Consider the following 15,823-nt stretch of genomic DNA (forward strand, 5'->3'; position numbering starts at 1 on the left):
TTTGTTTCGTTTTTTTGAGGAGGGGGTGGTCAACTCTAGCAAAGGCAGCGGAAAGGTCCAAAAGTAAGAGTACGGAATAATGACTGGTGGTTTTGGCTGTTAGTAAGTCGTTTGTGAGTTTTAGGACTGCAGTTTCTATGGAAATCTGGACTGAAGGGCATCAAGAAGGTTTTTCTCAATGAGGTGGTCGCTCAGTCGGTTGTAGACTAAATGTTCAAGGAGTTTGGAGGTAAAAGGAAATAAAGAGATGGGTCTTAGGTTGTTAAGATTGGTGGGGTCTAGTATGGCCTTTTTTGGTATGAGAGTGACTAGCGCATGTTTTAGAGGGTTGGGGAAGATGCCAGTAGAGAGTGAGAGGTTGAAGATATGAGTTAACCGCTTAGAGGAAGTAAACCCTCTCCCTGCAAGAGAAAGGCATAGCATACTAGCTCATTATGAATGACTTGCCTGGGATCAAAGCCCCCGAAGCGCTTATAGTTCCCTCTGCCGCCACCATGTCCCCTCCAAGCCCCCTCCGGATATAACCGCTCCAGAGCTGTGACTGGCTGGAGCAGCGATGACATCACTCCCGCTCATGCGCACGGGACCGGCATAATCCCGGCATGATCCCATTCATAAAACCGGAACGCTCAGGGCACCACTTTAAGGTCCGCCGCATGATCATTTCCTTCGACAGAATGGCACGGCTGGGCAAATGGGTGTACAGGTATGTCATCTTTAATTTGACGCAGTGTGGTCGCGCGTGCCGCTGATCGCCGCCTTTACCAGTAAAAAAGAAAAATATTAATAAAAATGCCATAAAACTATCCCCTATTTTGTAAACGCTATAACGTTTGCACAAACCAGTTAATAAACGCTTATTGCGATTTTTTTTTTTTTTTTTTACATGTAGAATATGTATCGGCCTAAACTAAGGAAAAAAATGTATTTTATATATTTTTTGGGCATATTTATTATAGCAAAAGGTTAAAAATATTGCATTTAAAAAAAAAAAAAATTGTTGCTCTATTTTTGTTTATAGCGCAAAAAATAAAAACCGCAGAGGTAATCAAATACCACCAAAAGAAAGCTCTATTTGTGGGAAAAAAAAGGACATACATTTTGATTGGGAGCCACGTCACATGACCGCGCAATTGTCGGTTAAAGCGATGCAGTGCCGAATCGCAAAAAGTGGCCTGGTCTTTGGCCAGCCAAATGGTCCGGGGCTTAAGTGGTTATAGAGTGTAGGATAGAGTCAGATGGTGATCGTAGTATTTGAGAAGGAACAGGGTCCAGGGGGCAAGAGGTTAGGTGGGCGTTTAAAAAAAAAAAAAAAAAGTTTAGCGACTTCCTCTATACTAGCTTGAAGAGCTGCACAATTAATCGCCAAGAATCGTTATCGCAATTTTTTCCCCATTGTGATCCTGATCTTTGGTATACAAAGAATTTTCTGTCTGCTCTCAGCCTCAAAAGTCAAATGCCCGTACACACGAGTTGTTTTCCCGTCGTGGAGGGGGGGGGGGGGGGGGGGGGGAACGATGGTTTTCCCGACGGAATTCCTCTCAAGCCTGCCTTGCATACACAGTCACACAAAAGTTAGATAACATTTTGACTGCCAACAAGAACGCGGTGACATAAAAGACTACAACGAGCCAAGAAAATGAAGTTCAGTGCTTCTGAGCATGTGTCGACTTGATTCTGAGCACGTTTTTTTGCGTGTTGAAATTGCATACAGGCAAACTGTTTTCCCACTAGGATTTTTTTTTTTTGAACGGAGAAAAAAGAGATCCTGCTCTCCCCCCTTTTTTTTCTAGCAGTTTTCCTGTTGGAAAAAGACCGAAGGAGCATACACACTGTCGGGATTCCTGGCCAAAAGCTCTCATCTGACTTTTTCCGACGGGAAAACCAATCGCGTGTACGGGGCAAAAGTCTGGGCAGTCTGACAAGTTTTAAAACATTCTGTGGAATGTTAGAGCGGAGGTTCACCCAAAAGTAAACCGCTTTTCGGAACCCCCCCCCCCCCTGCACCACTTCCTGGTATAGACTCCCGCGGGAGTCTGGCCCCTCCGCGTCACCCCTCGTTGTGTTCTGGGAAAGACTCGGCTCCCAGAACACAACGGGGACCAGTGTGAATGGCGCAGCGCGACTCGCGCATGCACAGTAGGGAACCGGGCAGTGAAGCCGCAGTGCTTCACTTCCCGATTCCCTTACCGAGCATGGTGGCGGGGGAAGCGGAAAGCCGAGCTACTGCTTGGCTTCGGCTTCCGACGTCGCGGGCGACCTGGACAGGCAAGTGTCCATTTTTTAAAAGTCAGCAGCTGCTGTATTTGTAGCTGCTGGATTTTAAAATATTTTTTGCAGGTGAACCACCGCTTTAAATCTAACCATTGTATCAATTTTACTTTTACATCAAAGGAATACACTGTATGTAAATTTAGAAAAAGGTTTAAGTGCTTAAATGTTCCTGACAGTTGTTGTTGTTTTCAAATTTAAAATATTTTTTTTGCTAGAAAATTACTTGGAACCCCCAAACACATATATATATATATATATATATATATATATATATATATATATATATATATATATATATATATATATATATATATATATAATTTTATAGAGAACCTAGAGAATAAAATGGCAGTTGTTGCAATATTTTATGTTGCACTGTATTTGCGCAGCGGCATTTTAAATGCAATTTTTTGAGAAAAAATGACTAATGAATAATAATAAAAAAAAAACAACTAATCAGTAAAGTTAGCCCAAATTATTTTTTTTGTATAATGTGAAAGATTTTTTACGCCACGAGAATCGTGAGAGAATTGTGATCTTTATTCTAATCCAAAAAATCGTGATTCTCATTTTGGCCAGAATCGTGCAGCTCTATTAGCTGTGTTAAAAGAGGGAAGTATTGATTGTGCAGGAGGACAAGGAGTGTAAAGTGAGGGAGATGTCTGTAGAGCGGAGATCTCGAGACAAATTGTCTCAATCTTATTTTGAAGTGATTAGCAATCTCCTGGGCAGTGAGTACGGTAAGTTAGTGGGTGGAGGTAATGGAGGACGAAGTAGAGTGGTAAAAGTATTCAGACCCCATCACTTTTTTCAATTTTGGTATGTTGCAGCATGATACTTCAGTTGTTGTTTTTTTTCCTCATGATTCTACGCTCAGTACCCCATAATGACAAAGTGAAAACTGAATTTTAGAAATGTTTGCAAATGCATGAAAAAGGAAAAATGAAATATCACATTGGCATACATATTCAGACCCCTTGCAGCAACACTTGAAATTTTAGCTCCGGTGCCTCCTTATTTCTCTTGATCATTGCTGAGATGCTTCTACGCCTTGATTGGAGTTCACATGTGGTAAATTAAATTGATTGCACGTGATCTAGAAAGGCACACACCTGAAAAGGACTCACAGCTGAAAATGCATACTGTATCAGAGCAAAAGCCATGCAGTCAAAGGAACTACCTGCAGAACTCAGGGACAGGGTTATTGCATGGCACAGATCCTGAAAGGCTACAAAGAATTTCTGCTGCACTGAATGTTTACAGTGGCTCCATAATTTTAAAATGGAAGAAGTTTGGCACAATCAGAACTCTTTCAAGAGCTGGTCGCTTGGCCAAACTGAGCAATCGGGGGGAAAAGGGCATTAGTAAGAGAGGAGACCAAGAACCCAAAAGTCAATTTGACCAAGCTCCAGTGATCCTGTGTGAAGATGGGTTGAGTGACTAGACAGACGCCTCTCCTCAGTGCAAAACACATAAAAGCCTGCTTGGAGTTTGCAAAAAAGCACCTGAATGACTTTCAGGTACAAGAAACAAGATTCTCTGGTTTGATGAAACCAAGATTTAACTGTTTGGCGTCAGTTCTAAATGTTATGTCTGGAGGAAACCGGGCACCGCTCATCACCTGCCCAATACCATCCTGACAGTCAAGCATGGTGGTGGCAGCATCATGCTGTGGTGGTGTTTTTCAGCAGCAGGGACTGAGAAACTGGTCAGGGTTGAAGGAAAGCTTAATGGTGAAGGTACAGAGATATTGTCTATGAAAACATGTTTCTCTGCACACCTTGGCACTAAACCATACTCCCATCCCTCTTTCACCCTTACTCCATGCTTACTCCCTTACTCAACATTTGATGTTGAGAAAAAAATGAAATAAAAAAACAGACCTTAGCTGCCCATGCACGGCTTATACACCCATGTCTGACAGCTTTCATGGGCCCGGTCCCCTCAAAATATCTTTGACTTGTTTGGCAACCCGAGCAGGCCCTTCCTTGCATGCTGAAATGTATTTTATTTTATTGAGCAGCTCATCTAGTCCAATGTTGAATTTAGCCTTTTCTGCCACTTTAAGCCCTGATGGAGGGGGGAAGGCAGGCAAACGCCTGAAACACAATGGCTACTCTTCCAACTTTTTAATGTGGCAAATACAGATTTTCTGGACTTGCTAAACATTTGTAGTGCTCATCTTTTAATCACGTTTTTTACTTGTACTCTCTTCATGCATATAAAGCCATCTATAAGCCAGACACTTGCATATATACGTATAGAAGTTGTACTTGAACACATACTGAGATGGTCTGGACTTGGGTGTAATATAGTGCAGCTGGCCAAACATGGATCAACATTTGGCTGGTCTATGCATGGGCAGGCTGGTTGTTGTTTGTTTTTTTTCCAAAGGATCAGGGCTTCCGGCTATAGCCAACAACACTGATCATAGTATTCTGACAGTGGGGACATTGCCTTGCTGTCACAATTCAATGCCACAGCGGGATGCATTCCCCCATCCACATCGAACGGGGAAATAGTCTCTTATTATTTTTTGTTCGTTCAACGAAAAAAAAAAATATTACTGTATGGCTGGCTTAAGACACTTGGCTGCTGTTACCCGTGGGCAGGCTGGGCAGTTTGTGCGGCAGAGGTGTGTTTTGTGCATGTGTGCATTATTTTATTTTTTCATTACAATATGTTTAGTGTCAAAAGATGCTTACACTTCCGGCAAAAATAAAATCCATCCTTTTAAACCAGTTGTGCATTGGGTACAATCGCACAACCTGCCTGCTAAAAACAGCTGTTGAAATGAGACATACTTTGCATAGGGAGTGCATTGCTCTCATTGGGTTGGCAGACCCATAGATTTGCATTGCAAGAAGGAGCAATAAAGCATAACCATTGCCTTTCTTTTACTTGCCATGTGTCACTAGGAAGAACATTTTCTTGTAGTGGTGGATGTAAAACACTAGTAACTGATTCAGACTGCAGCCCACTTCTGCTTTTAAAGGATCAGTCAATCTGCAGAACTGATATTTTAGTATTTTAGTGTTTAGTATTTACTAGAATGTTTTAAGCCAAAGTTTCTTGTATTACTTGGGAGTGGTGAGATGCATGCATTTGAGTTCTCAGATCTCAGAATGCTACAAAATAGTTACAACATCCTAAGGTGGTTAAGGGCACCCGATACTCCTGGGTGGGCATGAACAGAGCCAGGGACAATGGCGAAGTCTTGGAAGCTTACACAAGGTATAATATGTGACTGAGCGATTTGACGCTCCAAATTACATATATTGTATAACTAAACTGAATATTTTATTAGGAGCTGTCCACCTTTTAATTGTCAAGCCAATGTAAAATGAGTGCTAGCCTTCATTTAGGAAAATGTAGTTGTAGCATACAAGAGAATTGTGCTTTTGGTCTGATTATTTTGTTTTTGTATTGCAGTGTTTCCTAGCATCCCTGAAAAGCCAGGCATGCCCTGCCCAGGAGAAGACAGTAAGTAATCAATGTTCTAGTTTTTTTTTTTTATAAAAAAACGCTTATTGGATGGTACCACATTGTGTTCGCGTGAGAATGTATATTTCCTAACTGTATAGTACACAGACTCCTTTAGGTTTTGACAATGTGCTACTACCATCTTAAGGTGAGAACACTGCTAAACAAAGCTGTTAGGAAAGCCAATATAACTCCTCACACTCCAGCAACTAGTTTTTTTGCTAGTGTCCTTAGATGATGGATGGGTTTGCTATGAGAGCATCAACACCACAGTTTCAATTTAACTGCAGCTTCTGGTTTGGTTGCCCCTCAGCGTCAACTTGGGGAATGGTAGTTGGATCCCACCACACATAATATCTAGAAATAAAAATGCAGGGCTGGCCTATAACATTGTCTTTCAGCATTGGAATCTGTGCGTGGCACTTGCTCTTGTTACAACAGCCCATTGCAGTGTGGACCTGTAAAGAACTCTGCAGCTAACCAGAGTAGTGGTGATTGGGGACCTGGCCGTTGCAGTCCCTCAAGATCTTTGAGAAAAAGGTATACTCTTCTAAATTTGGAAATTGCACCTGTTGTTTTTTTTCCCCTGGGAAGATGTCTGTTGATTGGTGTAGTGAATGCAGGGCCTTGTCCCTTTCCCAGGGTGTTCGCTCTCAATCTCTCTCAAACTGAAGAAAACCATTTAATGTTTTGGTGAAATAGGTCCGCTCCTGCCTGAAGTTGGAACCATCGCCACTTGCTGGACCACAAATCTCAAGTATAGGATCCCTTCCCAAAACTAACATACCGAACAGGTCCTATCTGATTCACCCACTTGTGCATAATGTTCTGCTGTAGGAGAACTGGCAAAGACTAGAACAATTATATACACTTTTAGGAGGTTTACACAGCAGTACCCAGTATAGGAGGCCTACCACATAAAGTAGAATGAGCCTGTGTTGGATCCAGCTATTTCCTGTTCAAGTTGGGGGTGTCTACAGGCCTTTTTAGCAACCAGTATTCAGGGCGTTTCTGACCTATGTATCCAGAACTTGATGTCCCAGGGGTACAGACTGGAGTTTTGCTCCCTACTGCAACTTCATATTATGCCCTGCTAGCCTCTCGGGCTGGAGCAGCATTTGGCCTTGAGCACCCTAAAGAGTCAAGTCTTTTTTTGTTTAATTTGTGTTTATTAAGAAGAAATACAATTTACATTACAACACAGAGAAACAAGTGGCAGTCATAAGAAGACAATGGTACAAAAGTGACAACATCACCAGCCTGGAAAATAGAGTAAGTTAGTCAAACCCATTTGAGTTGCGCACTTCAAAACCTACACATACCAGTAATTATGGCCACCAGGTAGAAAAAAATAGAACAAGAAAGGAGTGGGAAGCAAAAGGCAGGAAGAAAAGAGAAGAGAAGAGGGAAGGGAAGGGAAGGCAGGGAAGGGAGGGAGTGTCTCTCCACCGCAGGTCACAAAACCACAAACATCATACCAAAGTGTTACAGCACAAGATATTACACAGAATGGGACATAAGGTCCGCAAAAGCAGAGCTGTATTTAAAGACCAACCAGTCAGCCCATATCTTATGCGAGAGGTCAGATTTAGTCTTGAAGGAAAGCGTAAGGTCCTCCAGGTAATAGGTGCGATCCACCGCCTCCAGCCATTGGCGCAGAGAAGGGGTAACAGACTGTTTCCAGAACTTGGGAATCAGGGATTTCGCCGCATTCAACAAATGCGGCGTCATGGATTTTTTATATGAGCTGACTGATTGATCTGTACAATGTAGCAAGACAACTCGGGGGTCGCCTGGAGTCTCAAAACCCTGAATCTCCTTCATCCAGTGAAGGACAGAACGCCAGAATGGGTGAATACGTGGACAATGCCACCAAATGTGGGCGTGTGAGGCACGTTCCCCACACCCTCGCCAACCGCAACCGCGAACCGCTTTGTAAAAATAGGAAAGAGGTCTCTCAAACGGGCGCTCTTCCGCTAGAGCGGTTTCCACCAAGGATAGATCAGACAGGGAGCGTAGTGGTCTGGGAAGAGATCGCACGAAGGCAGAGAGTTGACGGTTTTTCCAATGGTCGAGGGGTGTGCAGGGGGAGGGGCCCATTATATTAGACAGAGGAGCAATACCAGAATGAGTAGTCACGTGATGAAGCAATGAGGCATTTCCCAAAGACCACACCCTGCCAGAAGAGTACAGTTTCCCTGGGGGGAAGTAGTTATGACCCGCCAGAGGCATCAGAGGGGAGTTGTGTGTCCATTTGAAGGATTTGCAGAGGGCGTCCCATACCATTAATGTGGACTGGGTGAGAGGAGATGACAACACAGCTAAGGACCTACACTTCCTAGGTATCCACAACTGAGTGGTAAGGTCCGAGCCACACAATGCCTCAAGAGCTACCCACAACTTGGTACGCCTGTGGTACTTCCAGTCCAAAATTCTAGTGAGAATCACCGCTAAATAGTAACCCTTAACATCCGGGAGGGCGAGGCCTCCATCACTCTTGGCCCTAATGAGGATATTCCTGGCCAACCTGGGTCGCTTCCTGTTCCATATATATTTGCAGAGGAGGGATCTCACTAAAGAAAAGAATCCTACAGGGACCCTGAAGGGAATCATCTGGAACAGAAACAATAGTCTGGGCAAAATGTTCATCTTAACCACGCTAAGCCTCCCCAACCAGGAATGTGCCAACTGGGTCCATTTCTGCAGGTCGGATCTGATCGAATTAAGCAGGGGTATATAATTGGCGCGGAATAGAGAAGAGACATTGGATGTAAGGTGTATGCCAAGATATTTAACCACTTGCCCACCGCCTCATGTCTAAAAGACGTCCTGTTTTTAAAGATGTATATCTCGGTAACGGCAGCAGCTGCTGCCACAACCGAGGTATGCATCTTTAGTGCCGACGGTCCTGTAAACGGTAACGGCGGTCTCCGCGGCAGATTCGCCGCGAGATCGCCGTTATCGGTGGCGGGAGAGGGGCCCCCCCTCCCGCCGCTCTCCCACGTCTTCAGCCGCTTACCGTAGCCATCGGTAGCGGCGGAGGCGATTGGGTCCGTTCGGCAAGTGACTGGGGACGAGACTGAAGGAAAAATCTCCTTCGCCCGTCCCCATATCTCTGCTGGGCGGAAGTGACGTCAAAACGTCAGTCCCGCCCAGCGTCTTAAAGCAACATTTTTTTTTTCTGTCATTTAAAAAAATGACAGTTTAATTTTTTTTTTCTTTTTTTGCATTTAAGCCTAAATATGAGATCTGAGGTCTTTTTGACCCCAGATCTCATATTTAAGAGGACCTGTCATGCTTTTTTATATTACAAGGGATGTTTACATTCCTTGTAATAGGAATAAAAGTGATATTTTTTTTATTTTTTTATTTCAGTGTAAAAAAATTATAAAAATAAATAAGAAAACAAAATTTTTTTTTTTAAAAACGCCCCGTCCCGACGAGCTCGCGCGCAAAAGCGAACGCATACGCGAGTAGCGCCCGCATATGAAAACGGTGTTCAAACCACACAAGTGAGGTATCGCCGCGATCGTTAGAGCGAGAGCAATAATTCTAGCCCTAGACCTACTCTGTAGCTCAAAAAATGCAACCTGTAGAATTTTTTAAACGTCGCCTATCGAGATTTTTAAGGGTAAAAGTTTGACGCCATGCCACGAGCGGGCGCAATTTTTAAGCGTGTCATGTTGGGTATCATTTTACTCGGCGTAACATTATCTTTCACAATATATAAAAAAATTGGGCAAAAATTATTGTTGTCTTATTTTTTAATTCAAAAAAGTGATTTTTTCCCCAAAAAAGTGCGCTTGTAAGACCGCTGCGCAAATACGGTGTGACAAAAAGTATTGCAATGACTGCCATTTTATTCCCTAGGATGTCTGCTAAAAAACAATATATAATGTTTGGGGGTTCTGATTAATTTTCTAGCAAAAAAATTGTGATTTTCACATGAAGGAGAGAAGTGACAGAATAGGCCCGGTGGTCAGGTGGTTAAGGGAATGAGGTTGCCAACTGAAGGGGAAAGACTCTTTTAAGTAGGGGACAGAACTGGCCGGAATAGAGAGATTGAGAATTTCAGATTTTGACATATTAATTTTAAAATTGGAGATGGCGCTAAATTCAGTGAAAGCAGACATCAAGTTGGGCAACGACAGCTCAGGGTGTTGGACGTAAAACAAGATGTCGTCTGCATAAGCAGCGTATTTATGCTCCGCAGACCCCACCGTGATCCCTCGAATATCCGAATTATGTCTAATCGTGGCAAGAAAGGGTTCAAGGGAGAGGGCAAAAAGGATCGGCGAGAGTGGACACCCCTGTCGAGTGCCATTATGGAGCGTGAAGCCATCACTTAGGCCTCGAACACACCACCGGATCTATCCGCTGGAATTGATCCGTGGATCAGTTCCAGTGGATAAATCCGGTCGTCTGTACGGCCTAGCGGATATTTATCCGCGGAGATTTGTCGGCCGGATCGATTTCAAGCGGATATAAATTTCTTAGCATGCTAAGAAATTTATACGCTTGAATCGGGTCCAGCGGATTGATCCGGTGGTCTGTACAGACTCACCGGATCAATCCGTCCGCTCCCCTCCCTCGCATGCGTCGTAATGATTCGACGCATGCGTGAAAGTACTTACCTTCCAGCGTCGCGCACGTCGCCGCGTCATCATCGCGGCGACGGCGCGACACGTCACCACGGAAGAATTCCGCGCGGATTTTGATCCGATGGTGAGTACAAGCCATCGGATCCGGAGGAGGAATCCCCGCTGGAAACGGTCCGGAGGACCGTTTCCAGCGGAGATCCCCTCGTGTGTACGGGGCCTAAGGGAACCATTGATACGGATTTGAGTCGTAGGTGTGGAATATAAGGCAGATATTCGCGACAATAAAGAGGGGCCCTATACCTAGGTGGGAGAGAGTCGCGAACAGGTACTCCCAGTCCACCCTGTCAAAAGCTTTCTCAGCATCTGTGGATAAAAGAAGGGTGGGCTGGGAGGACCGTCGGACGTATGAAATTAGAAAAAGGGTGCGAAGAGAATTGTCCCGTGCCTCCCTGCCGGGAATAAATCCCGTCTGGTCTGGAGAGACCCAGTGGGGGAGAAGAGGCAGGAGCCTGTTCGCGATCACCTTAGCATAAATTTTAGCGTCAATATTCAGCAAAGAGATGGGTCTATAACTACTACAACTGCAGGGATCCTTACCGGGTTTGGGGATAACCGTGATGTGTGCGTGAAGAGTCTCAGGTCTAAAAGCGCCCCCCCCGGGGATGGTGTTTACGTAGGTGGTCAAGCGTGGGATCAGGAGGTCCGTAAAGGAACGGTAATACAACACAGTGAGGCCATCAGGGCCAGGGGCCTTACCATTGGCCATAGCTTTCAATGCAGCTTGCATCTCCGCACCGGTCAGGTCTCCCTCCAGGGAGGACATGGAGTCAGCCGAAAGCATGGGCAGCCTAGATTGGGACAAGTAGTCCCAGGTAAGTTGGGACCTAACAGTCTTATCCTCCACCGAGCTATGGACATGATATAGAGTCTGATAGAGTGAAATTCCTTGGCTATGGCCGACGTCTCGTGCACCAAAGAACCATCTGAGGTTTTAATCTTAGCCACAAAGGCTGCAGACTTCCTTTGTTTCAGAGAGCGGGCCAAAAGACGACCGGGTTTATTGCCCCATTCGTGTATACGCTGAGCAATAATGCGAAAAGATTGTTTCTGTTCCAGGTGGAATAGAGCCCTCAGCTCTTCCCTCCTCTGGGTCAGAACCTCAAAAACGGGCTTAGACTGATTAGCCTTATGGCGACGCTCAAGGGTTTCGATTTCGTGGATCAATTCTAATTGTTTGGAAGTTCGCTCTTTCTTCTTCCTGGCGCCCAGTTCATTAAGCTTCCCCCTAATATAAGCCTTGTGGGCCTCCCAAACCGTACCCGGTGAAATATCCGGGAGCGAGTTGTCTGCAAAATACCTACCCAGTTCCTCGCCAAGCAACTGCCTATCAATGTCATCAGCAACTGAGCTGAATGTAGGTACCTACGCAGAGACTGCAGGCGCCTCTGCGAGACGCAGGAGTAGCCCGAGACGTGTCCATAGCTGGTTCCAATGATACATTAAAATCGCCAGCGAGGAGAATGCACCCATGAGAAAAGTCCTGGAGTTTTGTGAGAGTAGACGACAGGAAGGCAATTTGGTCCCGGTTGGGGGCATATAACGTGGCGATTGTACATGGCAAATTACCCAGACTGCCCCTCAAGAAAAGGAAGCGACCCAGGTCATCACTAAGCATGGAATCTAAAGTAAAGGAGGTCCCCCCACGGAATCCAATGGCTACACCTTTGGCTTTATGTACGTCGGACAAACTATAATACCAGGTTGGGTATTGTGGAGAGTAGAGCCTCACAGAGGTAGTGTGTGTGAGATGGGTCTCCTGCAAAAGCACTATGTCCCCCTGCAAGCGACTCATCTCTCTATATAAATGATGCCTCTTACCTGGGGCGTGGAGACCCCGGACGTTCAAGGAGACTAAATTCAAGGTAGCCATAAGGTCCGACAGGGGGAGCTCAGTACAGCAATACGATGGATGTTAAACCTGCGGTGAAAAGGAGAGACAAGGGGAAGGGAAGAGAAAAGGAAGGAGACTAGACCAGAACGAAGAAAGGAAGAGAAACAAGGGAGACAAAAAACAACATCATCACACAAATGGAAACCCCAATTAGGGGGGCACTCAGCGTTTGCACGCAAATGAATGCCGTGCACAGAGGGGATGTCTGATCGGCCCGCCACCCCCACACACCCCGCCTCCAGCGAAGCGGGGACATGGGAGCGCCCAGCCACGTCATCCATCCCCATCATGTAACAGAACCGCCCGGGCTCGCCGGCAACGAGCACTGAAAGCACCGCGATCGCCGCCGGGCGACCCCAGCGCCGACACCCAAAACAAAGACAAAACTAAATATATAGCACCTAGAACTTATGTAAAATCGAACCGGGTTAGAAAGCAGAAAAAACAAAAGGAACAACAAAACATATCTGCAATAGTTGTGACAGGCAGAACGCACCCGAATGTCCATGGGCCAAGAGGCATGAGAGCCTGGGAAAGACGGGAGCCTGTATCCAGCATCAGAGTCATGCGGGCAAAAAGAAAAATCAAAACGTGCGTAGAATATTATTAAAACTCTGAAAACAGAACCAGTCAGTCGAGCGGGCACAATAAAGAGGTGAACCGCTGGGTCAGCGAACAAAGGGAGCATATATGCTCAGGGAACAAATCACTCCACACCGGGGGAGGCCTCCCCAGCGGCAGAGCGACGCTTGCGGCCTACCTTCTGCCACTGCGAATCCGGAGCTGTGGGTAGTGTGGGGATAACATCTTGCCAGCCGGGCAATTCGGGAGGGGTGATGTTAACGTCCAGGCAAAAGAATTCTAAATCTTCAGGGAAACGAAGAATCGCCGTCTTACCATCCCGGTGAGCAATCAGGGCCGACGGGTATCCCCAGCGGCAGTTGATGGATGCGGCACGTAGCTTTTCGGTTAGGGGCTTCAGGGCCCTGCGATGGTCCAAAGTTTCTTTCGCCAGGTCAGGGTAAAAGGATAGGGAAGCGCCATCGAAATCCAGGGAGGCCGACTCACGAGCCTTACACATAATACGCTCCTTCTCTTCATAATAATGAACCCTGCAGATCACATCTCTCTGGTTTTCAGAGTAGAGGTTTCGCGGGCGTAATGCTCTGTGTACTCTGTCTATTTTCAGCGGATGATCCGCCGCAAGGCCCAACATGGCGTTAAAGATGCCGCGCATGGAGGGGAGGAGGTAATCGTAACCGGTCGCCTCAGGGAGCCCCCTGATATGTATGTTGTTCCTCCGGGCCCGGTTCTCCTGATCCTCTATCTTGTACATAGCCATCCTGTGTGCAATAGCAAGGGATCTAGTTGAGGCCTGAAGACTTCTGATGGCTGCCGCGTGACGGTCTAGTCGGAGCTCAGATTCCTCTACCCGCACCAGGACCTGAGACAGATCCCCCCCGTACGGCCGAAATTTCTTTCTTAATGGACCTCTCGAGGCCCCGGAACATAGAAGCTAGTTCGGACTTGGTCGGTAAGCCGTCAACCAAAGCAGCCACCTCCGAGCGTCTGGAGGAGCTGCTGTCTGCGTCCGAGCATGCAGAAGAAGCCGGGGAATGGTGTCTGAGCACTGGCTTGCGGCAAGAGGCGGAGTCTAGCCCGACGTCTGCAACACGTGGAGAGCGGCCTAGGCCGTCCATGGGCTCCGCATCCTCCGGATCCACGGCCAAATACCTCTTTATGGAACCGGACTGCGATCCCAATTTAAGGAGAGTCTTCCCCGACTTCCTCACCATAGTGTCCGAGATAGATGCGGCGATTAGGTACTAAATAAGCAGATTATAATGGTGTCGGCGCCGGAGCCCTGAACAGACACGTCCTCACCGCTGCATGTCCAGGCCCCTCCCCTCCTAAAGGGTCAAGTCTTGACATTGGCCATTTTCTTTCAGAGACCGCGGCACACTCACTTCCTGCTGAAGACCTTTGTTCAAGGGGTGGCTTGCATCACTTTACCTGTTTGTTCACCTGTCTAGTCTTGGGATCTCAATTTGATCCTGTCAGCTCTACAGAAGACTCTCCTTGAGCCCATTTGGGTTATTCACTTGGCTGTGTTTTTATTTTATTTTTCTTGTGGCTATCATATCTGCAAGACTGTGTTTTAGAACTGTCCTGTAAGTAACTTTTACTTGTTCTTCATATAAGCCATGTATTTTGTTCCCTCTATGATCTGACTGAGGTGACCAGCACTTTCTTAATGAAAAAATGGCAGATAAAAAAAATAAAAATGTATCTGCCATTTTAAAAAAAAAACGTTTGTGTGTTATTGAGCCATGCTTGCCTACCAAAAAAAACATTAATTGCAGCCTCACTGTGCCATCGCATGCAGCCACTGTGCCAACACACATAGCCACTGTGCCCATCACATGCAGCCACTGTGCCCATCACATGCAGCCACTGTGCCATCACATGCAGCCACTGTGCCCATCGCATGCAGCCACTGTGCCCATCACATGCAGCCACTGTGCCATCACATGCAGCCACTGTGCCCATCAAACGCAGCCACAGTGCCATCACATGCAGCCACTGTGCCATTATTGAAAACATTGAAATAGGGGGAAAAAAAAGAAAAGTAATTTTCGGTTTCGGATTTTTTTTTTTTTTTTTTCGGTTTCGTTTCTGAAATTTTCCATTTTGGTGCACCCCTACTAGGAACACACAATCTGTCTCTTCTCCCCTGACAGATCCACGATCCTGCTCTGTCACAAGCGATTGCGGGTACCGGTGGACATCGCGGCCACCGGACACGCACATCGGTTTCTCAGTGACTCAGCGGCGCACGCCCCCCTATACCACCGGGAAGCCAAGGACATCATATGCCACCCGCCCAGGATGGGAGATCCCATATGCGGATGCCTCCACACGATCGTGAAAAGAAAATGCTCTAGCAAAGCGCGGTGACGTACAACACGTACGATGGCACTATAAAGTGGAAGTTCCATTCGGATGACGCCACCCTTTGGGCTACTTTAGCTGATTTTGTGTTAGTAAATGACGATTCGCGCTTTTCTGTCTGTTACAGCGTGATGAATGTGCTTACTCCATTACGAATGGTAGTTTTACTAAACGAGCGCTCCCGTCTCATAACTTGCTTCTGAGCATGCGCAGATTTTTCACGTTGTTAAAGCCCACACACAACCATTTTTAACAACTTTAAAAACGACAATGTTAAAAACATCGTGAAAAAATAGAGCATGTTTGAAAAAAAAATTGCCTGTTTTTTAGAACCCGAAAAATGCTCTGAAGTCCACACACGATCGTTTTTAATGACATTAAAAAAAAGTCATTTTTTAGAACCCGAAAAATGGTCGTGTGTACGCAGCATAAGACCCCTTTCACACTGAGGCAGTTTTCAGGAGCGCTGGAAATAGCACCTGCAAAGCACCCGAAAATTGCCTCCCATGCCAACGAATGTGAAAGCCAGAGTGCTTTCAGATTGGGGCGGTGCGTTTGCAGT

At 46.0% G+C, this 15,823-nt stretch overlaps 1 protein-coding gene across 1 annotated transcript in view; it reads left to right on the forward strand.

The window, feature by feature from the left end:
- Positions 1–15,823, forward strand: part of PRKCZ (protein kinase C zeta) — a 390,682-nt gene that overhangs the window by 82,479 nt on the left and 292,380 nt on the right. The window contains exon 5 of the mRNA XM_040325896.1: positions 5,707–5,757. Within this exon, the coding sequence (XP_040181830.1) occupies positions 5,707–5,757 (51 nt within the window). The remainder of the gene's footprint in view (positions 1–5,706; positions 5,758–15,823) is intronic.

The sequence above is a fragment of the Rana temporaria genome, chromosome 10, assembly GCF_905171775.1.
Source record: "Rana temporaria chromosome 10, aRanTem1.1, whole genome shotgun sequence".
In the NCBI taxonomy this organism is placed as follows: domain Eukaryota; kingdom Metazoa; phylum Chordata; class Amphibia; order Anura; family Ranidae; genus Rana; species Rana temporaria.